The 24,171-nt window shown below is 40.9% G+C and overlaps 1 protein-coding gene across 1 annotated transcript; it reads right to left on the reverse strand.

Moving 5' to 3' along the window:
* Positions 1-55: 55 nt before the first annotated feature.
* Positions 56-7,578, reverse strand: LOC139664467 (PDZ domain-containing protein 8-like; the record flags this gene model as incomplete). Its single annotated transcript, XM_071543303.1, is given in 3 exon segments — positions 56-5,023; positions 7,417-7,470; positions 7,473-7,578. Coding segments are annotated over 3 exon segments (2,520 nt in total), but the record flags the coding sequence as incomplete, so codon positions are not given.
* Between the last annotated feature and the right edge of the window lie 16,593 nt (positions 7,579-24,171).

Below are 24,171 nucleotides of genomic sequence, written 5' to 3' on the forward strand. Positions count from 1 at the left end.
GGGAGGCTGCCAGCACAACTCCATAGCAGCCTTCTCCAAAACAACTGAAGTCAGTGGGGACCAGTTCTTCAGAGTTCCAAAAAGACCTACAGTATATTTACACCATCATTTAGTGCAAATCTGAACTACAGCTGACTGATTTGCAACAATAGGTCTTTCTATTCACAGTGTGATTTTGTTTTGGAACTCTAAAGAACAGGTCCCCATTGACTTCAGTTGTTTTGGAGAAGGCTGCTACCAAGTTGTGCTGGCAACCTCCCTGTGTGTTATATGGACTAACACATTTCACCTGTTTCATTTGGCATGAGGGTGAGTAGATGACAGAATTTCCATTTTTGGGTGAACTATTCTTTTAAAAGGAAAAATCCACCTGCTGTTATTCTTACACTTAGCAGGCATCAGTCTGTGATGTTCAACGGATTCCAGGAGTTATTTTGTGACGAAGTTTTGTACTTATCCTTTTTTTGGTGTACCCACTTCCCCTCAAATCCATTTCTACTTCAGTTAGTGATTTCCTACGTTTCCCAGGATGCCTTTCGACAGTGTCAACTTGTTGTTTTCACTCAAAGGTGGGCATACGGGCATAGAAATATAGCTAGCTAGCGTCTATGACGGCGGTGGAAAATGGCGGCTCTAGAAAGAAGCCCTCGCTCTTTGATTGTGAGGGACTGACACCAAAACCTGACGTTTACTGCTGACGTTTTAATTTTCTTGTTATCAAACTCCATTTTAGCTGCTGGAAATATCTTAACGTGACGTCACCTCGTCTACATTTTGCCAGTTATCCACGGGAATAAGAAAAATACGCCACCAAACAACAAAATGGGCCCAGAAATTGAACAGTGTTCAAGTGCTTTAGGATAGATTTTTCCTTTCAAGTACACATGCATGAGACAAAACCCTCTTCAAACACCTTTTATTCCAGTGGCTAACTGCGGGTGTAACACATTAATGAAAGGATAGAGTTTTGGGAGTTGTGGCTGGTTATGATAGCATCACTGTAACAGGCCACGTTAATGCTAGACTTTCTGCAGAGAAATGGGGTGAGTAGGTGCCATACTGCTGTATATACACAAAACACAAAGAACAGAACATACATTCATTCGAACATGAAAACAACCCATGAAGGTAAATGACTTGCACACAAATCGCATCGGAACAGCTTGAAGCATTATCGGTAATCCTCTCCACACACAAACACAGATGTTAAAGGAAATACATGTTAAGATAATTAATAACATCAGAGCTCCTTGTATGAACAATAACATTCGTATTGAGATGAATCGAAGAAATCAATCCTCTGCCTTACCTATGTTGCACCTACCCATAAAGATTCTGGAGGGGGGTCGGGGTGGGGTTGGATGGTTGGGGTGGGTTACAAACAAAATGCGACTTGGCAAGAACAAAACAAATAGATCAAAACTAAAACTGTTAATTCAAAAGTTAATTCAAAATCATAACCCAGAACAATTACCACTTGCTGCTCCCCCTCACACACCCACCACAAAACATAAGTCAAAAATATTCAAACAGGAAAACATATATGTACAGCTCATATGCTGGTTAAATAATATATGGGTTACATAGTCAAACATGTTTGGCCTAACAGATACAAACAAATAAACCAAAGATGATAGGCAATTTACCAAGATTTTAATTCACAAAAATGATTATCCATTCCATTAATAATGAATCACAAGCTTGTCTTGCAGTTGGCTTTCCAGGGGGGAAAGTCATGAGTGATTTCTAAATGTATTACAGTAAAAAAGTGCTCAAAACAAAAAGATATGTATGACTTTTTGCAAGGTACAAATGCCAGGTTCCACTGTGGTGGCCATCTGAACCTGTTTTTCCCCAGTATTCTCCACACTGTTTTCTAGACTCGGAACTATATCAAGTATGTCAGCTTACAGTGGGCTTGTTACTCACAGCAAACAAATATTGAAGAATTAGGATTTTCCTTACCCAAAGACAATGAAGACAATTTTAGACAGACCACAGAAATGTGCCGATATTCTAAAATGCTAATATGCAAGCAGTTACTGTCTGTGGTAGAAGAAAGCAAACAGAATTAAACGCTTAAACTGACATTTTCAAGCGACAGGAAAAAAAAAAAAAGGTTTTCAAGGTGCTTTGCAAAGACAACCTTTATCAACAAAAGCAAAAGGTTTCAGTACATGTAAATTTGCCATTTTCATTTTAGCACTTACTATTGCTTTGGAGGATATACAAGCAACACTACAGAGGGCAGATTACCATCTCTATATTGTAGCTTTCAAGTTTCCCTTTGAAACCTGGAACATGAAATTGCAATCTTTTGGAACATTCTCCTGTTTCTTCCCAATCACGTCGTCCAAATCAAGACATTGAAAATAGAGTGCATATGTAATCTTGGGGGGCGGGGGGTTATTTTACCCATCATTTCTTTTTCATGTAAAAATGCAATCCTGTTCCTTTGCATGCTGCTCAATATATAATGGAGTAATCAACTGAGACTTGTGAATCAAACATTGGACCCTAACTATTTCACCGATATTTAAAATGGACCACTGAAATCCCCCAAAAAATCCAACAACCTCAAAAAAACCCAAACTGGACCTAATTTTGCTGTGAGCCGCAAACCCAAAGCGTGACCTCCTCTTGTTTCTCCTTTCTAGCCCTATTTAGTGGAGCGCCTCCACACAGATCTGCTCCTCCGTAATGTCATCCAAGAGTTGCACCTCCACAGGGCTGCATATGTCACTGTCATAGACCTCTGTCCCCATCAGGGCCTCCTCCTCCAGAGCTTCTCCTTTGGCCTTAAAGCCGTGTTGCTCTGAGGGAGAGGTGCTCTCCACTGACTCCAGGTCCTCGATGCCCGCCCGGTAGTGGATCATTAGCAGAGTGAGGGCCTGGAGTCTCTCCCCAGACTTGGCCAAGGCAGCGGTAATGAGGGCCTTGCGGCGGGGGTCCCCGGCCTCCCTCTCCTCCAGCATCAGGGAGTTATTGTGCTCCAGCTCCTGGTCGATCTCCTGCTGCAGCTTGTCGAGCATCAGCTCCAGCTTTTGGGAGCGCTCGTCCGTGGGCAGCCCCCGGTACAGGTCGCGGCCGATCTCCTTCACGGCGATGAACACGCTGTCGTCCAGACCGCCTTCCTTGCGCACCAGCTTGCTGCTGCCGCTGCTGCCGGCGGGCTGCTTGGAGGGGCTGGCGCCACTGGTGTAGGTCTCGGTATCGCTGCTCTCATTGTCCGAAGTGTTGGGGGTATGCTTGGGCGAGGGCTCCACCGTTCCGGGCACCGCGTCGACCACCTGCTCGACCAGCCGGGTCTTGGGCACCTGGCGCAGGTTGAGCAGCCGGGAGCTGGTGTTGATGATGTGGCGGGTCAGGCCTGTGGTGGCCCGGTTAATGGTGGATTTGGCCTCGGGGTCGGCTCCGCGACGTTCGGTGGCCGCCACGCACAAGGGGTTTTCGGAGAGGCACTTGTCCTGGCATTTCTTGTGGCAGACGTAGGCGCAGATCATGCACTGAGAGGCTGCCTTGGTCCACACCTTCTTCTTGCAGTATTCACACCAGGTGGGGTTCTGGAACTGGGTGTCCTGGAAGTTGTGGCGAACCTCCACCAGCTGCATGGCACCGTAGGCCAAGTCGTCACGCGGCGCTGAGGGAACGTGCTCTCTCTCCCTCTCCCTCAGATCCTCGTCATGGAGACTACCCTCTCGCTCCCTTTCCATCAGTCCCGGATGCTCTGGCTCACCTTCCGCCAGGTAACAGAAGTTCAGAGTGACATCGCCATAGCACAGCTTCTCGTTGAAGCCTTTGTGGGTGCTCAAGCTGCGTAGAGCAGTGCGGCTGACATTAGCTCTGGGCTCTGGAGCCCCCAGCCTAAAGGTGCTCTGGTACTCCGCTGAAGATGTGGCCATACATTCTAGGGCCACATGCTCCAGTTGGAGGCTGACGTGACCCAGGCACAACAAACTGCCCAGCTTAAAGGGGTCTTTGCACCACAGGGCCACGTTAAGGTACTTTTGGTTGCTCTCCACCTCAAACACCACAGAGGCCTTGGCCCAGCGTGCCGTCTGGTTACGGAACATGGTCTCCGAGGATTCCCAGAGGGTGTGGTCCTCCAGACTGTCTCGTGTGCTGCAGGAGCTCTCTGAAGCTTTGTCTTTAGCCTGGTCAGCCTTGCCACTGCTGGGCACAGCGGAGGGGACTGGCAGCTCATCACAGGACTCTGCCGGCTTTATAGACGGCTTTGGCTCAGGCTGTTTGACAGGTGTCTTATCAGCACTGGCCTTGTCCCCGTTGGCTCCAGTGAGAGGAGCCTTTTCCGGGGATTTCTCAGAAGCAGCGACAGTGGTGGTAGTGGTGGTAGTAGAAACAGAAGGATAAGTAATCGTGACAGGATCAGCGCCTTCCAGAAGACTGGTTTCAGAGGAGGCTGATGTCAACTTTATTTGAGGTCTCGGGGGCACAGGGGGACGGGAGGGAGGAGGTGGGGGAGGGATGGTGGGGCGCTGCAGACCCTCCCCTGGATCACTGCTCTTATGTGGTGAGGGCTTTGGTGAGTCTTTGGACTGGGGCTTGAGAGGCGACTGAAGGCCGACCAGGTTTAATTTGCGGTTGAGGATGGGCGATATGGTGCCAAGGGGCTTAGAGGCCAGGTTGGCCACAGTCCTTTTGGGGCTTTGGTTTACTGTTAGTAAGAAATCCTCCTTGGTCTCAGTAGTGTTGGTGCTACTGATGCTAGGGCCACTAGTCTGGCCAGGTTTGGAGTCCACAATCAACTCTTCAAACTCAGAGTCCATGTCTTTGCTGTCAGATATGTCAGAAAGCGTGGTGATGGGTGCTGGGTCTTCCTCATAACCCCCCGGCTGGGAAATAAAACCGGGCTCTTCTAGCTGCCCAAGCCCCTCCTGGAGGGGTCCCAGGCCTCCTATGGAGGGAGTCTGGTGGCGCACCGGTCTCTCATACAGTACCACCACCCTGTCTCCCGCCTGCTTCAGCAGTTTGGGCACTTGAACGGAAGATGTCACTTTGACACCTGTCAAGAGAGACAAGAATAGGAGATGAGTTTTCAATAAGCAGACAACTGATTTACATTTTTTTTTTTTAATCATGGAATATCTTGCCTACCTCATCAAGCACAGTTTATAAATTTACGGTTTATACAATATTAAATAACGGATATGTAATTATATAGATCCTGGTTCCCTGGTCATAAGAATTGAGGCCTTAAAATTATCCTGCAATGAAGAAATTCTCGCACGCTGCTCTTGCAGTGTACACAATTGTTTTATTTGGGTCACATTTCAGTCCATCAGAGTATGGAAATCTTTTGGAAATGACAACGAATCTACTATAAATACTTTAAGCACCTCCCTCAGCTGAGAGCACTGACCTAAGGGGTAAGGGGCAAGAGGATGAAGTCTAATCTATTCTCATTCTCTTCCCATAAACAACATTATATAAACCCACCAAAATTAGCAAATAAACAGTCTATGGGGGCCATGAACAGAAACATGAAATAGAAAGATTTACATATAAATTGTCTTAAATAATCCACTATATGAAAGGTTATACAAATTAGTTTTACAAAATCTTCTGGAATCACTAAATAAATACAAACACAAACATAGATTGCCAAAGAATGCAAACATTGTTCATGACATGAATTTCATTTAAAGGGCATCCACGTAATATGGGTCTGAATTATCACGCTTTGAGCATTAGATGCCATAGGATCTCATCATTTAACCCCTTAGGTGACAAGAGTCTGTAGAGTAAAAATTCTCGAAAAAACTGTCCTCTTGTTCAAAATAGCCACAGTATCACCACCTTGATCAGGAAGTTTTCACTTTTCAATACCACAGAACCTTAATGAGATGTCATGTTTGAAGTCATTAAAATGGGTAATCCCTGTCATTTGTCCTGGTTGAACTTTTATGTTCACTTATTAGAGCTTATATATTCAATTATCGGTTTCAGAGCTCTTCATGCTTTCCCAACATACATCAAACCACATGGACATTTGATCATGTAGCATAATTAGTGGAACACATAATAAAACCACAGGTAGGATAGGAACATTTTCCTGGATTCCTTTTCAAAAAAAGGTCTGTACGGTAGAGCTGCAACGATTAATCGATTAATCGATTAGTTGTCAACTATTAAATTAATCGCCAACTATTTTGATAATCGATTAATTGTTTTGAGTAATTTTTTAAGAAAAATAAGTCAAAATTCTCTGATTCCAGCTTCTTAAATGTGAATATTTTCTGGTTTCTTTACTCCTCTATGACAGTAAACTGAATATCTTTGGGTTGTGGACAAAACAAGGCATTTGAGGACGTCATCTTGGGCTTTGGGAAACAATGATCAACATTTTTCACCATTTTCTGACATTTTATAGACCAAACAACTAATCGATTAATCAAGAAAATAATCGTCAGATTAATCGACAATGAAAATAATCGATAGTTGCAGCCCTACTGTACGGACCAAAACGTTAATCGAACGTTAAATAAAAGAACCTGCACAAAGAAGACTGGATGTGCAAGTTATCCTATTTTTCGTCTCCAAGCCTTAAAATTCTATCATATACATACTGTATATCAGAGGTTGAAACCTATCTGCACCGGTCACAAGCAACAACCCCACTAACACAAAGATCACAACATTCTGCTGATTAACAGCGGGTGAAATTGTGGTACAATTTCTCAGGAACTGAGTGGCATCTTTCGGGTAAAGGTTAAGAGAGCCAGGCCTTTTCATTCTTGGCCTTCCCTCAAAGGAGGTGACTCTAACCCATTTACAGTTCAAACTATGTGACAAATTACTATTATTGGCCAGAAAATGTATTTTGATTAACTGGACCAAGGATAAGCCACCTACTGCCCCATTGTGGTACAGGGAGATATTCAGGGTCTTCCCTCACGAAAGAATTAGTGCAGTTCTGAAGGGTAATGAGAGGTCCTTTACTGAAATGTGGTCTCCTTTGCTTGACTACTTACCTGTGGAATTGACTCTGTTAGTGCTGAGGGGCCAATACTCCTTGCAATGGCCACACCCATCCAGAATAAACTCATAACTGTCTTTCTCTTCTATCTCGTTGCTTAAATACTGCTCTGTTTAGTGTTTTAACTCAACTTAATTCTACTTAATGTATCACTGTGTACTATTGTGAAATGTTAAAGCTGATATGACTATTATATATGGCTACACTAATCAGCGATGTGTCTGTATGAAGGACAATATGGAGGAAAGCTTCTGTGTGTAATGCCAAGGTGAGGGAGGGGGGCGGTCAGCTGGGAGATTTCTCTGTTGAGAATGGATGGATGGCACTGTTTGATTTTGATTTTTTATGATGGCAAACTGTATAACTCTCGTTTCGGTTGAAAAAATAAAATTCAGTGGGTGAAATGACACGTCTCTGACCTCCGATGGCGATGAGGCGGTCGCCCCTCTGCAGGTCTGCCAAGGCTGCGGGGAGTTGGGGGTGACCGTCTCGATGCTGACGTGAACCGCGTCCCCCTCGCTGGCGGGAACATGCCGGAACGTCATCCCCACGCTGCCACACGGCCCCTTGATAACCTCCGTCTGAAACACACACGGGAAAAGGAGAAAACGCCAATGAAAACTGAAACTGACGGGGATTCATTTCACTGGTTATAAAACGCATAGTATATGTTATCAATTGTTATCTACCACAAATAAAAGAAAGACGTACTTCGATAATCTCAATTGTGATAGAATTCCACACAGTCGGCCGTTTTTTTCTCCCCTTTTTTTTTAGGGCTGAACAATTCATCGAAATTTTATCGAAATCGCAATATGGCCTACTGCAATTTTCAAATCGCAGGAGGCGCAATATTTGTTAAAGGTGAAATGTGTCAAAATAGCATTTTAATTAATATTGTGGTGCTGCAGAGATGTCCTGGCCTACACATCATATTCTACAGACTTAAGAAAACATCTTTGTTTGGTACAGATCCCCTCAAAAATCACACCATAATCATTTTAATACGTTTTTAATTGAAAATGAGAATAATAATGTAAAAATGATCACTCCCTCTATCGCAATTGCAAAATCAGTCAAAATAATTGCAATTAGATATTTTTTCAAAAACATTCAGCTCTAATTCTTTTTTATTTCTTCTAAATTGCATCAAATTTCTGGGCTAGTATTATTATTTCTAGCCTAGAAATTTGATCTTACAAGCGTAAACAATGGCTATGGAATACAGAACACAGGCTATGGAATACAGAACCCACTTGAAATAAAAATTGAAACACATTTTTCACTACAACTATGATTATTTATTTTGGTCATAAAAATTGTCAAATTTAAAGATATTGAATATCAGAACACCTACTACTTGTATTATTAACATTGTTTTGGTATGAAAAACGTCACGTTTGAAGATACTGAATATCAGAATCAGAATCAGCTTTATTGGCCAAGTATGTACACATACAAGGAATTTGACTCCGGTTTTTCGTTGCTCTCAATGTACTTACACAGAATAAATATACAGCTAAAAACAAGGACAACAAGATGAACAGAGGTAAACCTAAACATTTAACTACTATGTACAAATATGCATATATATAAAAAAGTATATACAGTACTGTGCAAAAGTCTTAGGCACCCTAGATTTTTTATATACATTTCTTAGAAGTCTTTGATGTTTATTTTTTTTCTGCATTGGTGTGTCAGCAGACTACTGTTCATTGTAAATTTTTGATATTCAGAAACTTTTCATTTTATGTAAACAACCTGAGGACAATAGTGCAATCAATATGGTGAAAAAGTTTGAATATTGGCATAAAACATCATCTATCGTAAGCTGCGCTTCAAAAAATATCGGTATGAAAGAACCCCGTATCAGCCCAACCCCATTTAAAACTTCGCAAAAAGTGCGGGGACTCTGTCGGAGAGACGTGATGAGACTGACATCTGCCTACACACTCCATGTTTTAATGAGAGACTAAAACCAATACAGTATGTGGCAATTGCGCGGGGAAAAAAGGGAGATCTACAATTAAAGCCAATTTTCCACCCCTGGAGTTTACCAGCTGCTTCAATAACTGTCACGGCACACTGGACCCGAGTCACGTATCCCAAAAACACACCTGTTGTGACGCGGTGAGGTGACCTGCTTTGTGTCAAAACCCGACAGCAAACGAGACACGCGCCAGTCGCCGTGACGATCGTCGGCGTACGCAAGCCGAACGCGGCGGGATCTTGACTGGGATGGAGAGAGGGGGATGAGGAGAAGGAGGAGGAGGAGGGGGAGGAGGAGAAAAACAAAGAGGAACGAAGACGGCGGAGGCGGCCCCGGGTCTCGGAGAGGAGAGGAAGCGAGATCGAGACGATGTGGGGGGGGGGGGGGGGGGGGGGGGGGGGGGGAGAGACTGAGACTGAGACGAACGACTGTAATTTCCCCTGCTGTCATTTGTTACGGTTCTGGTGGAGGGCAGTGATTGAGTTAGGGGCCGGCCATGAATAAGCAGATGATCTATATGAGCTGGCAAGTGGGGGGGGGGGCGGGGGGGTGTGGATCACTGGAGGCTGAGGGATGGCCCTGATCCAGTCTCATGATAGCCTAGAGTTAAAGTTGAAGGAAAATAAAGAAACCGAGCTTCATCCACAATGAACTATAATGGATGTTTTCATTTAATTTGTTTCAGGTTTGATTGAAGAAATAACTAAATAAAAATAAAATTGACTGACACCGCTGCTGTATTAATGTTGCCAGCTTAAAGTAAATCTGAAACAGAGAAAGCATGAAAGAAATTTCATTAACTTTAAAACACAAGAAACTGGGTCTAAGGTCTTTTTCTACAGAGTCTCTGCAGGCTTCAGAACGCCAAAATTTAAGACTTTTTAAGACCTTTTTAATGCTGCCTGGAATTGAATTTGAGACCGAACTATAAACCACAATAAAAGAAACAAAGCTGACAAAAAACAGCCTATTTCTGTTTGAACGTAGCTAAATGAATATTGTGAAACCATAAATGGGCTGAATAAGAAAAAGGACACCAGGAAATTCATTGCTAGGGGACATGAAGTCCAATTGTGTTCTGTATTGATCCAAGTGTGTGGACATACAAAGAAACCTGTCATCGCACGGTGAAAAAAATAAGACTTCTAATAACTGTGGACTAATCGAGACATTGTAATACTTTCTGTGGCCTTACTTTTAGTCCATTTAAAGAAATAGTCTAAAGAACAGGTCCCTACTGACTTCAGTTGTTTTGGAGAAGGCTGCTATGGAGTTGTGCTGGCAGCCTCCCTGTGTGTTATATGGACAAACTTCACCTGTGTTTCAACTGGCATGAGGGGGGAGGAGATGATGACAGAACTTTCATTTTTGGGTGAACTATTCCTTTAAGAGCTTGTGGCTAGCCCAGGGACACTGTCTTATCATTTATGAGTTGACTTGCTCATCTGAGACTGGTGTGTGGCTCCGGGCTTAACCTGATCTGGCCATGTTGCAGCCCCTCCTGGAAGACCATAACAACATTGGAGAGGCAACAGGTGGCTGTGGGGAGACTGTGGAGTCTGAAGGCCTGTCCAGGCTTTACATCGCACACTGCCAATTACTGTGTGTGCAGGTAGAGTATGTCTGGAAATATTCTGTATCCTTAGTTGCCACGCAGCAGTCTGTCTAAAACAACAGAAGTGTACCTATCCTTTGATATGGGTTTTTGAAAGCTAACACCGATATTTTGTGCAGATATTGAATATCTTTAAATTTGACAATTTCCACGCCACAAATTCAAAGAATTCAGTATTTCCACACAGAATTTAATTCTTGTCAGGGTGGAGAAGCCTCTGAAACAGCATTTAGAGCATCATGGGACACTAAAACTCTCCACTGAAACCACTCAGTGGTTGGGAAACTCTAGGATACATTACTGCCTTTAAATGAAGAAAAAAAACAAAAACTTATTGAACAATTACATGAAGAAATTTAATGTGCAAAGAAAATGAAATCAAATTGCAGGTTTTCCAGGCTGTATTTATGTAGCTCTGGTCAGGGAGGAACCTCAGAGTCGGACCAGTCACTGGCTGATATCTGAGATTTAATAAAAGGCCAATATTGGCCAGATATGTTGTCTAACCCTACTCTATATGTTAAAAGATTAACAGTTAACCTGGCCGAGTTGATCTTCATTATTAATTTTGTTTTGTCATAGTATCATCACGAGAAAAACATCTTGACCAGGGTCCCACCACAGCCTTGATGTAAAATGACATGACTTTTCCTTGACTGTCCAAAACCAATACAGACCCCTTACATCAGTGATTCTCAACCTTTTTCATATCAAGGACCCCTAATTTAGTCCACATTAGAGCCACGGACCCCCATTTGATGAGATTTTGCCTCTCAGACCCAAATCTGAGAATATCTTATTTGTCCAGAATTCCCATCTGTATTGTAGGTAGAGGGATAACAGTGAAACAAATCATTCTTCTACATTCTCTAATTGAGTTAACTTCTTGTAAATGAAATTATGCTGATTCATTCAATTTTCCGGGGACCCCCTGGAACCCCCTGAAGGACTACCAGTGGTCCCCGGACCCCATGTTGAGAACCACTGCCTTACATGACATGAAAATGTTTTTCCCTTTCCGTTTGCCAATGCTGGTTTCCACTCCAATTGGGCTGAAAACCATCTGATGCAATGAATGTGTGAAACAAGTTGGATAATACATGCTGCTACAGTATATTCCTGTGAAGTTCTCTGATATTCCCCGACTTCCCCAGAGAATTTACCAAATTCCCTGACATTCCAGGATATTCCAGAAATTCCAGGACCAGTGGGAATCCTGATTAACTGTTATAGATGTGAGGAACAGCCTTTCAACCAAGCTCAAGGAGTATGGCGGCAGGATTGCAGAGGGAAAAAATAAAACACACAAAAATAGGGCATGTCTACTTCCATAGGATAAAATTCCATTTCCTTTAAATATCCTCTTTGAGTTGGAGGAAGAAGCAATATACTATGATCTAAATCTAGGACCTTTTATATGATAATCGCTGCTTTTGAACGTGGCTATGTCCACATGTCAGTGTCAACGTCTAATATCAAATCAAACTGGAACTGTAAGTGCAGGAAATACACTCTACAGTCTGATCACATATCAAATACTGAGTACAGTATAGTGGCTATAAAATGGATTCATCCCCCTGACTTTCTGCAAAATGTATTATTATCCCCTTATTTGGGGATTTTTGGTCTACAATCTATGTCAAAAGTCAAAGTGGGAATTCAAGAAAGTTGTGTTAAAGAATAAACGTCCAATTACAGAAAAGATTGTGATTTAGTTTAAAAACACTTCTGTCTTTCTCTGTTACCTTTCTGTATCTTGTACTGTCTTAGTTATAATGGCATGGCTTTATTGCGACTAAAACGTTAAGTTATGAATTTATTACAGGGAAAGAAAAAAAAGTATATATTTTATCTGCTTTTTTGTTTCCTGTTTTATTTACTTACCTGTCTATCAATGCCCTGGTATATATGTGTATATGTACACCTGCAAACCTTGTGGAAAATTACATTAAAATTAAATTTTAATTAATTAATTAATTAATTTAATAAAAATAAAAAAATTATAATAATTTCCTCTTTCCAAAACAAAGCAATAAAGCCTTAGAAAGTAGGCATACTTTTTTTTAATACAATATGAATACCACTATATTATAAATATTTTTCCAGGTATGCTTTATGTCATGGCTGGACATTTCACGATTGGGCAGAAGAAAATTACCAAAAAAAAAATGTCCTACTTTTCTAACACCTGGAGTTTTTAATATATTTTCTTTTCAAAATTGCTTAAACTTTACCTTGCTTGCTGTTGAACACCTGTGTTACTTCTAAATGACATTAGATTTCACTTCCTGGGTTTTCAAAGAAAAAACGTAACTATCATCCCTCCGTCACTGTATATAAAAGTATGAGGATGCACTATTGAGTAGCTTATTTCTTCATTGATTTCCATAGTGAAATTATTAGAAGAGAATGTGTGCTGATAATGGTAGACTTCCTACCAAGAGAGGTAAAATTAGCAATTGTGAAAAGAAAATGTATTCAAAATATCTTACTTTTACCTAAAGAGGATGAATAAAAATATTGTATACGTTACAAAATATTTTTCCCAGTGACACACAACTAAAGTAAAGGGGGTGAATACTTTTGCAAACTAAATTTTTCTGTTATTGGAATTTCAAATAGATTTCTTGAATTTCTTGAATCTGTGATATAAAAAAGTACTTAGTGTAGATTTTAGACCAAGAATCCCAACTAAATGTTATTTTGAACAAATTTTGTAGAACAAGAAAATGTCAAGGGGGCTGAATACTGTTGGACTGGAAAATTTTCAGTTGTGATGGTGCAATGGCTATTACAAGGAAATAAAATGGAAACATATAAATAGGGCTGGACAATAATTCAATATTATCGTTTATCGTCTTTCAGTGGAATCATATCGTGATGATATGAAGATATTTTAATATTGTGACACATTTCTGCTGTCTAAATTGATGATGACAAGCAAATTTTACTTAAAAACTCTCATAAAATGAGGTATGGTAGGAATATTATTTGAAAATTTCAGTTTTGTTTGGCACACCTAACATTACGATTCGGTTCAATGAGATGAACATTAATTTGATTATTTAACGTGATTTTGCATACATGAACCATATCGTGATATGTATAGATATCGAGAAAAATCCTTACGATTATCATGATATTGATTTCAACCATATCGCCCAGCCCTACATATAAATTCTACTCTATTTTAATCTAGCTTCAATATTGTACATTCTTAAGTCTAAAAAGCCAAAATACTCCTATACCATTATGTGACACGTGACATTAACATGTTACTAGTCTGTGAAATCATTGCCATATAAACCAGGAAATCTGCTGTTGAATTTCAGTCATTTAACATTACATGGAACTGCTCATCCAGTCCGTCTCAGAGGGTTATCACACAGAGACACCTTATATGGCTCTATGTCATTGTCTGTGTCCCGTGTTCAGAAAAAAAAAAAAAGAAAAATCATATACTGGTGGAAAAGATTCATCCTGTCATGCACAGAAACGGCGGTGCGGAGCAGCAATTACGGGCGATTTGCAAGGATGAGCGCCTGCTAAAGGGCAATTACAGTGGAGGTGGGAGGAGGAGGAGGAGGAGCGACGGGGGGGCCAGCGTGGGACTGAGCCTGGCCGGTAATGACGGCAGCCAGGTAAACGGCTTCTATAGATCAGCATGTGTGAAGAAGGAAAAAAAATTCAATCTGTGGTAACCCGGCATTACAGACACATTAAAAAGCCTCAATGGCATCACTGCCTCCAAAATATTTTTTTTGTCTCACGTGCCAAGAACTTATATATACCTGTGGCACATTCCTCTAAAGAATCATTTTATTGGCCCTAAATAAACAATATACATTTTTCATAGAAATACAGTACTGTGCAAAAGTTTTAGGCGTATGTCAAAGAAATCCATAAAGTGAAGATGCTTTCAAAAGTAATGAAATGAAAAGTTTCTGAATATCAAAAATTTACAATAAACCAGCAGTCTACTGACACACTAATGCAGAAAACAAATAAACATCTAAGATTCTAAGAAATTTATATAAAAAATTTAGGGTGCCTAAGACTTTTGCACAGTGCTGTATGTCACCCTACAATCATTTTAATTTTTTGTGTAAAGACTCTGCTGGGTGAAACATTCAATAGAGACAAGATCAGAATTTGAGTTTTAATTGAATAATTAATTAATAAAAGAATAATTTGGTAACACTTTAGATTAGGGAACACATTAACTATTAATAAGTTGCTTATTAACATGCATATTAGTAGTGTACTGGTTCATTATTAGTCATTACAAACCACTTATTAGCACCTTATTCTGCACTATTGTATTCTACAAGTATACCTCATTAACTATGAGTTTTCCCTCAATCGCCTCCTAATTAGTGCTCATAACAGTCAGTAAGGAAGTTGTTGCACATGAATTGGGCTTTTAGTCTGCTTTGCTCAGTATGAGGCTTATAAGGTGCTAGTATCACATATTATTGATAGAAATTATGAAACTATTGAGGGAAAACCCATAGTTAATAGTTAATATGTGTTCCCTAATCTAAAGTGTTACCAATCATTTTATTGGCCTAAATAATTACTGTACATTTTTCATAAAAATATATGTCACCCAACCTGTTTTCAATTCTATTTTGTGTACAGACTCAGGTACTGTGTGAAATATTCAATAGAGACAAGATCAGAATTTGAGTTTTAACTGAATAATTAATTAATAAAAGAATAATTTGGTAACACTTTAGATTAGGGAACATATATTAACGATTAAACTTGCTTATTAACATGCATATTAGTAGAGTATTGGTTCATTATTAGTCAGGCACTATTGTAATCTACTAGTATAGACCATTAACTACTGTACATATTTCATAGAAATATGTCACCCAACCTGTTTTCATGTTTTCAATTCTATTCTGTGTACAGACTCAGGTGCTGGGTGAAATATTCAATAGAGACAAGATCAGAATTCCCCCCACACACACACACACTCTGTTGAAGTTAGGCCGTTTCACATTTTGATATTGTTACTGAGTGACAGTCATTGAAGCCATTGTGGCAGGGACAGTGGCAGTGTGTGTACACCTGGACCGCTGGCTGCTTCCTGGCCTTCCCGCCTGCGCCCCATTTGCATATGAGAGCGGCGGAGTCCGTTCTTGTGAAGTGCAAATAGTGTCTCTCTCCCACACACAGACACACGCACGGTAACACACTCGCGTAATTATATGCGAGCTGCACACACACACACACACAAATCCACCGATAAGGCCACTGCTCTCCAGCAGGTGCGTACTAAAGAGCGTTGCTTTGACAGATCTCCAACAATGTAACAATGTACAGCTCCCACATCACTCCTGTCTATTTCCAGCCTTTCCATGTTATTTTCCAGACCTTAATAATGCATTCAGTAAGATTTGTACTGCCCCGCAGCACAAGATGAACACAATATATCTGCAGTTTTCAGATGCTGGCTTTAGTTTAGAACAGTGGTTCTCAACGTGGGGTCCGGGGACCACCGTGGGTCCTTGAGGGGCTTCCAGGGGGTCCTCAGCAAACTGATGAAGTGTTAAACTTCAGCATTATTTCATTTACAAGAAGTTAACGCAAATAGAGAATGTAGGAGAGTGACTGTTTTGATCATAGTTTCTCTGTTATCTCTCTACCTACAATACAGATAGTCATGGGATTCTGGACAAAATCATATCTCACAATAAAAATATTCGCAGATTTGGGTCCGAGAGGCAAAATCTCATCAAATGGGGGTCCGTGGCTCTAATGTGGACTAAATTAGGGGTCCTTGATATGAAAAAGGTTGAGAATCACTGGTTTAGAAGGTACAAATCACCTTCAGATGGACTCCAGTACACTTTTAACCCATTCTACTCAGAGAAATATGCTTGTTTACATGAGTTACCATATTTATCACATTTACTATGCTTAAAGAGGCAATAAGATTTTTACTGTCCCACAGCACCAACTGGCCATCATAGAGGCTAATTGCAGGGGTTGATAGGGTTGTTGATCTATACCAATGACTCAGTGATTACTTCAAAACTCAATTCCCAGCCCAACAAAAACTACCCAACATTGGAGTTTTAAGACACTCCCAATCCTCCCCAGACCAGCATTGCATTCTGGTCTATCGGTGGAGAAATTGGTCTCTCTCCTCTTCCACGATGGATCTCTCCCTGTATGATGGTTGAACGTCTCTCGGTGCAAAATGGCGGCTCTAGAAAGAAGCCCTCGCTCTTTCGATTCTGAGGGACTGACGCCAAAACCTGACGTTTACCGCTGAGGTTTTACATCCTGAAACATTTTCTCATATCAAACTCCACTGGAGCTGCTGGAAATACCTGGAGGTGACGTCACTTCATCTGTAGCATTAGTGTTTTAGGGTGGATTTCCCTTAAAACTATGAAGCCACCATGTCAACTATTTGTAACTGGGGTGTTGAGGGGATAATTAAATAATTCCCCTTTAATCACTCTTGCTTGGAGTAATGATCAATATGGAGAAAAGGCAACCTGCATGAGCCTGAAATCCCAAAAAAGCAAATAAAAAAGCAAGATAGAAAGCCTCTCTTCACTTTCTTGATGAAAGTAGCCATTCGGTGGCTTCCCCCCCCCCCCAAATTACGTAGTTTTATTCTTTTATAGTGGAGCTTTCTCTTGGGGCTGAGCTGCAGTGGCTGCAGTAACCTTGTTAAGATTGACTAAGAGAACAAGCAGCTCTTGGTTCCTCGTCTCCGAGCAGAAAAACAAACAACGGACGTAGCAACCGTGAGTCGCCCAGATGTAAATGGAGCAATTCGCCGTCTATTTCAGCGAATCCAGTCTCTCTTTTATCTGCACGGCCACCGAGAACAAATGAAAGGTTAATATGTTCAAATGGCAGCTATCACTGCTTGAAATAGGCGGTTGTTTCCTTTCCCTCTAGGACAGAAAGCTAGACAAGTCTTCCTTTGATCCTGGGAATACAACGCTCACTGTAGTCAACAAGTGAAAAGTAGCTTAGTGCTAGTTTCAAGCTCGCCACCTGTTTTGTCTGTGAAGCTGATCAATACAACAGCTTAACCAAGTATATCAATTGCACATTCAAAATGTCCAATAATTCCCAACATCTAGGCTAAGCAGATGACAAAATCATACAAAGAACAAACCTCTGTATGTATAATGTATGTAAATGTATGCTCTAGAGCAGTGGTTCTCAACCTTTTTCATATCAAGGACCCCTAATTTAGTCCACATTAGAGCCACAGACCCCCATTTGATGAGATTTTGTCTCTCGGACCCAAATGTGAGAATATTTTTATTGTCAGTTACAATTTTGTCCAGAACTCCATGACTGTCTGTATTGTAGGTAGAGAGATAACAGAGTAACTATGATCAGAACAGTCATTCTAACAATTCATCAGTTTGCTGGGGACCCCCTGGAACCCCCTCAAGGACCCCTGGTGGTTCCCGGACCCCACGTTGAGAACCACTGCTCTAGACACTTCCTATGTTCATTAAATGTACAATACCAAAAATGATTGTACATATCCATCAGCACTCCTACACTTTATATTTATAATATTTATTACTCTTATTCTTACTGTCCATATTGCCCATCTTTACTAGCTCTGGAACTGCTGTTAATGTTCTACTACTATGTATATTTTTGTTATTCTTGCCCTTATTTGTGACTCTTTTAAACAATTTTTTAACAATTTAATATTTTATATATTTTTTTTTTTATGCCTACTACGTAGTTGTTGCTTGCCATTGTCCTAAGAATTTCATTGTTCAGAATGACCTTGTGTTATACTGTGCATTTGATAAATAAAAACACTTTGACTAACTCACGACCCAAGGCAACCAGCTTGGCCGCCCTACACCAAACCGCTTACCAGTAAGTGTAATTTCCTTTTAGCGAATGTGGATTTGATCAGATTTACAGACATAAGGACTGGCGCTTTGTCAATAATATGTAGCAACTACGGAGGATACACTTTAAGAAAATGTGTGTGCATTCTGACTTTAAAGGGGCACTAAGTAATTCTTATACTGGACGAATCAATGACTTCTATTGAACTCTACCGGCAACCAACATCAGTTTACAATGGCCTGCAGTCGGCAGAAATAATAAAGTCACATTTTGACGATAGTAAGCTTGCTAATTAGAGCAGAGATCCAACAGAGACGTCTAGTGAAGAGGAAATATACCACAATGCAAAATAGGGCTGCAACTAATGATTTCATTGTCTATTAATCTGTCGATTATTTTCTCGATTAGTTGTTTGGTCTATAAAATGTCAGATATTCAGTTTACTGTCATAGAGGAGGAAAGAAACCAGAAAATATTCACATTTAAGAAGCTGGAGTCAGAGAATTTTGACTTATTTTTCTTAAAAAATTACTCAAACCGATTAATCGATTAGCAAAATAGGTGGCGATTAATTTAATAGTTGACAACTAATCGATGAATCGATTAATCGTTGCAGCTCTAATGCAAAATTCTGTAATAGTAATACTGCTTTGTCACTTTTTCACTTGAGAACGAGGCTTTTTACCCTTCCTAGCTGAAACTGAATTGTGAGTTTTTGTTCCAAAACAGAGTGTGGGTTGGAAAGTGAGTTTTGAAAGGCAGAAATCTCCGCAGCCGGCCAAGTAATTGTTGAGTCATTGGTATTGATCAACATCCCTATCACCCCCCACCCTACCCCACAGATATATTAAGTCCTTTTGCACTATGGGACAGTAAAAAGCGGCTTTTGGCCTTTTAAGCAGAAGCTTTAATAAACATGGTTTATATAATGGTAAAAAAAAAAGCACATCTATTTGGGGAGAATGGGTTATAAGTAGGGCTGAACGATTTTGAAAAAATATCTAATTGCAGTTATTTTGACTGATATTGCGATATGATTTGCGATATTAGAGGGAATGATCATTTTTACATCATTATTCTCATTTTCATTGAAAAACATATTAAAATGATTATGGTGTGATTTTTGCGGGGATCTGTACCAAACAAAGATGTTTTCTTAAGTCTGTAGAATATGATGTGTAGGCCAGGACATCTCTGCAGCACCACAATATTTACTTTAAAATGCTATTTTGACACACATTTCGCCTTTAACAAATATTGCGCCTCCTACGATTTGAAAATTGCAGTATTGCATATTGTGATTTCGCTAAAATTTCGATTAATTGTTCAGCCCTAGTTAAAAGTATACTGGAGTCAATGGGATTAATCACCTGAACGTTATGGGTACATTCCAAAAAGCCAACATGTGAAAAATGCTCGCCATAGAAGCCAGTCTACAGGGAGGAGCCGGCTACCTGAAGGCTGGTCTGGAGGCCCGGCATGGCTGCTGACCTGGGTGGACCTGCATCTCCTGTTGCTTGGCTGAACCTGCCTTGCTCTCCAGCAGGTCTGGGAGGTTGCATGTGAGATGGTGGTGTGTGTGTGTGTGTGTGTGGGGGGGGGGGGGGGGGGGGGGGATCTGCCGGATGCTGGTTGGGGCAGAGCAAATCCTTTTCCCTGTCACTGCGCTGCCCAGTAATCTAATCTAATACCACATGTCAGATCGATTTGTGTATGGTTATAGGGTACAAGTCCCTGCGAGGCAAGTACACAGCAATTCGCTGCCACGTCCAATTAGTAGCCCCATTGAAGGAGGAGGAGGGGGGGGGGTAGATGGCCACTGGCCACTCAGGGGTTTATATGGGTACAGGCCAGGTGGATTAACAACAAGACACATTCCGTACATGTTGTGCGTGATGATTATGGACATCACACACGTATTTTCAGATGTGTAAATCAAAGAAAGATGCTGTTTGCTTTGGGAAGTTTCACACCTGTTTCCATCTAGATTGTATACGATACAGTGGTATTAAAACATTATTTGGATGCTTGAGCAGCATATTCCCTAATCAAAGACAGTGAGTAATAATCTATTTGGTACGGTTGCAGCACGTTCGTGTATCTGGTTGTGTTGTGTGTATCTGGTTGTGTTGTGTGTATTTGGTTGTGTTGTGTGTATTTGGTTGTGTTGTGTGTATCTGGTTGTGTTGTGTGTATTTGGTTGTGTTGTGTGTATTTGGTTGTGTTGTGTGTATTTGGTTGTGTTGTGTGTATTTGGTTGTATTGTGTGTATTTGCAGTGCATGTGTTGTCAAATTGATGAAGATGTTTTCTTAATTTGCATGTTTCCTTAAGTTGCAGTGCCGTTGAGCTCTCTGGGCCACCGTACTTTAGCCTTCTACGCACCGTTTAGCAGCAGTCTAAAACTATTTTGTTGTCATAGTTAATAGTCAGCATAACTGGACAGGATAGGGGGAAAAATGGCTGCACAATACAATACAAAAACATCCATAGTGTGTGTCAAAATAAATCAGCATCGCATTTGTGATGCCATCATTAGACTCACAGATGCTCCCCCCCCCACCCCCCATTTGTGATAACTCAATAATATTCTAATGAGCAGTTTCACATCCAGTGACCCCCTCCACCCGCCCCCACCCCACTTTGTACTCAAAAGGTGCTGGCCTATTCACACCCATGTGATGACGCCATTACAGCAAACACTACAAACTGAGCACACATAAAATCACGGGCAGATATTAATGACTCAATATTTGCACAATGGCGTAACCTATTCCAGCTTAATTACCTTGCGATGTGCCACTGATGAGACATCATCTGATCTGTCTTTCCCTCCAATATATCTCCTATTTCTTGGGCAAAGCTCCCTATGAAGTTCAATTTTTTTTTTTTTTTTTTTTTTTTACGCTTACATTTGTCATCTGGCACAATTTGAATTTTCAAGTTGTCTTTTTATCCCGGGAAGCAGGTTTCAAAAGGATTTAAGGACAAAGGAGTTGTTATGGAGACGCAGGCGGGCGAAAAGGTGCTTTGCCTAATTTGCACTTGTATATACGGCGACGGTGGTTCGGTCAACCCACGCACTCCCCCCCCCTTTTTTTTTTTTGCAGCGTTGCCATTGTTCCTCATGGAAAGATAATCACCCGTCACCGTTTTAAAAAAAAAAAAAAAAAGATAATAATAAAGATCTGAATGCAATAAAATGAGAATTCTACAGAGAGCAAAAAGGTGTAGCGGAGCCGTTTTCCCCCTTATCAAGTTGGTATTTCACTCCTTCAGCTCCTTTGAGCACAAATCCTTGTCTGTCATGTGGCCGGTGCCGGCGTGGGCTATCTCCCTGCTGCGGGAGCTTGCCGCTTGCCACGGGTTGCCGCTCTGCCCTCCCGCTCCTTTTGCAGCCTCTTACGAGCCGCCTGACCGCTCGACCCCGTAACATTTACTCGGTTTTTTTCTCGCCTGATTGCAGCCTGTAAGGTAAACAGGCGGCCGGCCTCGGCATTTTCATTAACGTCTCGTTCTGCCGGGCTCCCGTTAAAAATCGGCTGTTCAAAGTGGGGAGGAGAAGAATGACAAGAAAACGTCTGTATTTGATTTGGCTCCTGTTTTGGCGTGGCCGTTGCGCAACGCGTCCGAAGTAATATAATTTATAGTGAAGGAGCAATAAAAACCACAAACTTAATCAGTGTTCGCTATCACTTTAAATAACACTGACATGGAGGAAGAAAAACAGACAGTTGTCAGATTTTATAAATCATGAGGCTCTATCATTTCTGAGTTAAGATATGGAGTTTGTTCAGTTGTGTCAGCTGGCCAAAACTCACTTACTGTGTGGCTTACACCAGTGATTCTCAACCTTTTTCATATCAAGGACCTATAATTTAGTCCACATTAGGACCATGGACCCCATTTGATGAGATTTTGTCTCTCTGCCCGAAATCTGAGAATATTTTTATTGCTAGATATGATTTTGTCCAGAATTCCATGACTATCTGTATTGTAGGTAGAGAGATAACAGTGAAAATATGATCAAAACAATCATTCTTCTACATTCTCTAATTGTGTTCACTAATTGTAAATGAAATAATGGTGAAGTTTAATAATTCATCAATTTGCTGGGGACCCCCAGGAACCCCCTCAGGGACCCCTGGTAGTCCCCGGACCCCACGTTCAGAACCACTGGCTTACACTACTGGGAGTAGTCCATGGTGCACTTCAGAAAGCGAATGCCCATATCAGACTAATTAAACAGACAGACAAGTACAAAAACACCAGACAAGCTTGACACTAGGGTTCCACCAATATGGATTTTTGAAGGCCAATACCAATACCGACATGTTTTGATTGAAGCTGCCAATAGCTGATATTTTTTGCCGATTCTGTACATTTAAATCTGAGTATTGTGTGTTTCCCCATGAATTGTATTCTTGTCAGGGTGGACAAGCCTCATCATGGGACACTAAAACTCTCCAGTGGTGGAAGAAGTACTGAGATCTTTTACTTCAGTAAAAGTAGCAATACAACAATGTAAAGATACTCCATTACAAGTAAAAGTCCTGCATTCAAAATCTTACTTAAGTAAAAGTACATAAGTATTGGCAGCAAAATGTACTTAGAGTATCAAAGTAAACATACTCATTATGCAAACTGTCCCCATTTAGAGAGTTATATTTTTCATAAATTATTGGAATATTAATACTGATTTATTGACATACATGTACACTAATGTGCAAATGCCTTAGGCACATGTAAAAGAAAAAAAGTAAAGCGAAGCTGCTTTCAAAAATAATTAAATGAAAAGTTTCTAAATATCAAAAAATGTACTATAAAGAGCAGTCTACCGACACGCTAATGCAGAAAAAAAATGAATAAACATCTAAAACACAATTTATATAAAAACTCTTGGTTGCCTAAGACTTTTGCACAGTACTGTACATGTAAGCAGCATTTTAAAGTTGTCAACGTGAAGCTAATCTTAACAATTTAGCTATACTTTTGGGTAGTCTAATCTATAACAATGCTATTTTATAGTTATTTTATAAAGATGATCAAATGTTTTAAATATAAAATATTGATCTGAAAAGTAACTAGTAACTATAGCTGTGAAATAAATGTAATGGAGTAAAAAGTACAATATTTCCCTCTGAAATGTAGTGGAGTATAAGTACAAAGTAGCATAAAGTGGAAATACTAAAGGAGAGTACTTCAAAATTGTACTTTCCACCACTGAAACTCTCCATTGAAACCCTAATAAATTCTTATAGGTGGGTTAGCAGCTCCTCAGGTTTCACTGCAGGTGTTACAGTCAAATCACATATCAGCAGTGGGCAACATTGACTGGCCGATATCCGATTTTTATTGAGAGGCCAATATCGGTCTGATGTAGTAACAAGTATCAAAATAAAGGCTTTTCCCGGTCTGGTATTTGGCTAATTTCATATCAGTATTGGCGTCATTTTGAGACGCGAGGGGCAATCTCGCCTCTGAGGAGAGAATAACGGGAGGTCGTTTGCGCTCTAATGAGAGGCGATGCCCGCGGCGCTCCGAATGAAAACGGCAGGAAATCCGTTAACAGGGCTGTCGCTCGGGTCCGTCACGCACGTTATCGGCCCGCTCTCCTCCGGGGTGAATCGATCGGCCGGAGAAGCGATTAAGAAACAAAAACTGCTCGCGAGACCCCCCCCACCCCCTCCCCCGCCCCCCCGCGTCTTTG

This window comes from Centroberyx affinis, unplaced genomic scaffold (genome assembly GCF_046629955.1).
Source record: "Centroberyx affinis isolate AG114_WGS23_722 - 3 ecotype Tasmania unplaced genomic scaffold, CSIRO-AGI_Caff_v1 ptg004284l_1, whole genome shotgun sequence".
In the NCBI taxonomy this organism is placed as follows: Eukaryota; Metazoa; Chordata; class Actinopteri; order Beryciformes; family Berycidae; genus Centroberyx; species Centroberyx affinis.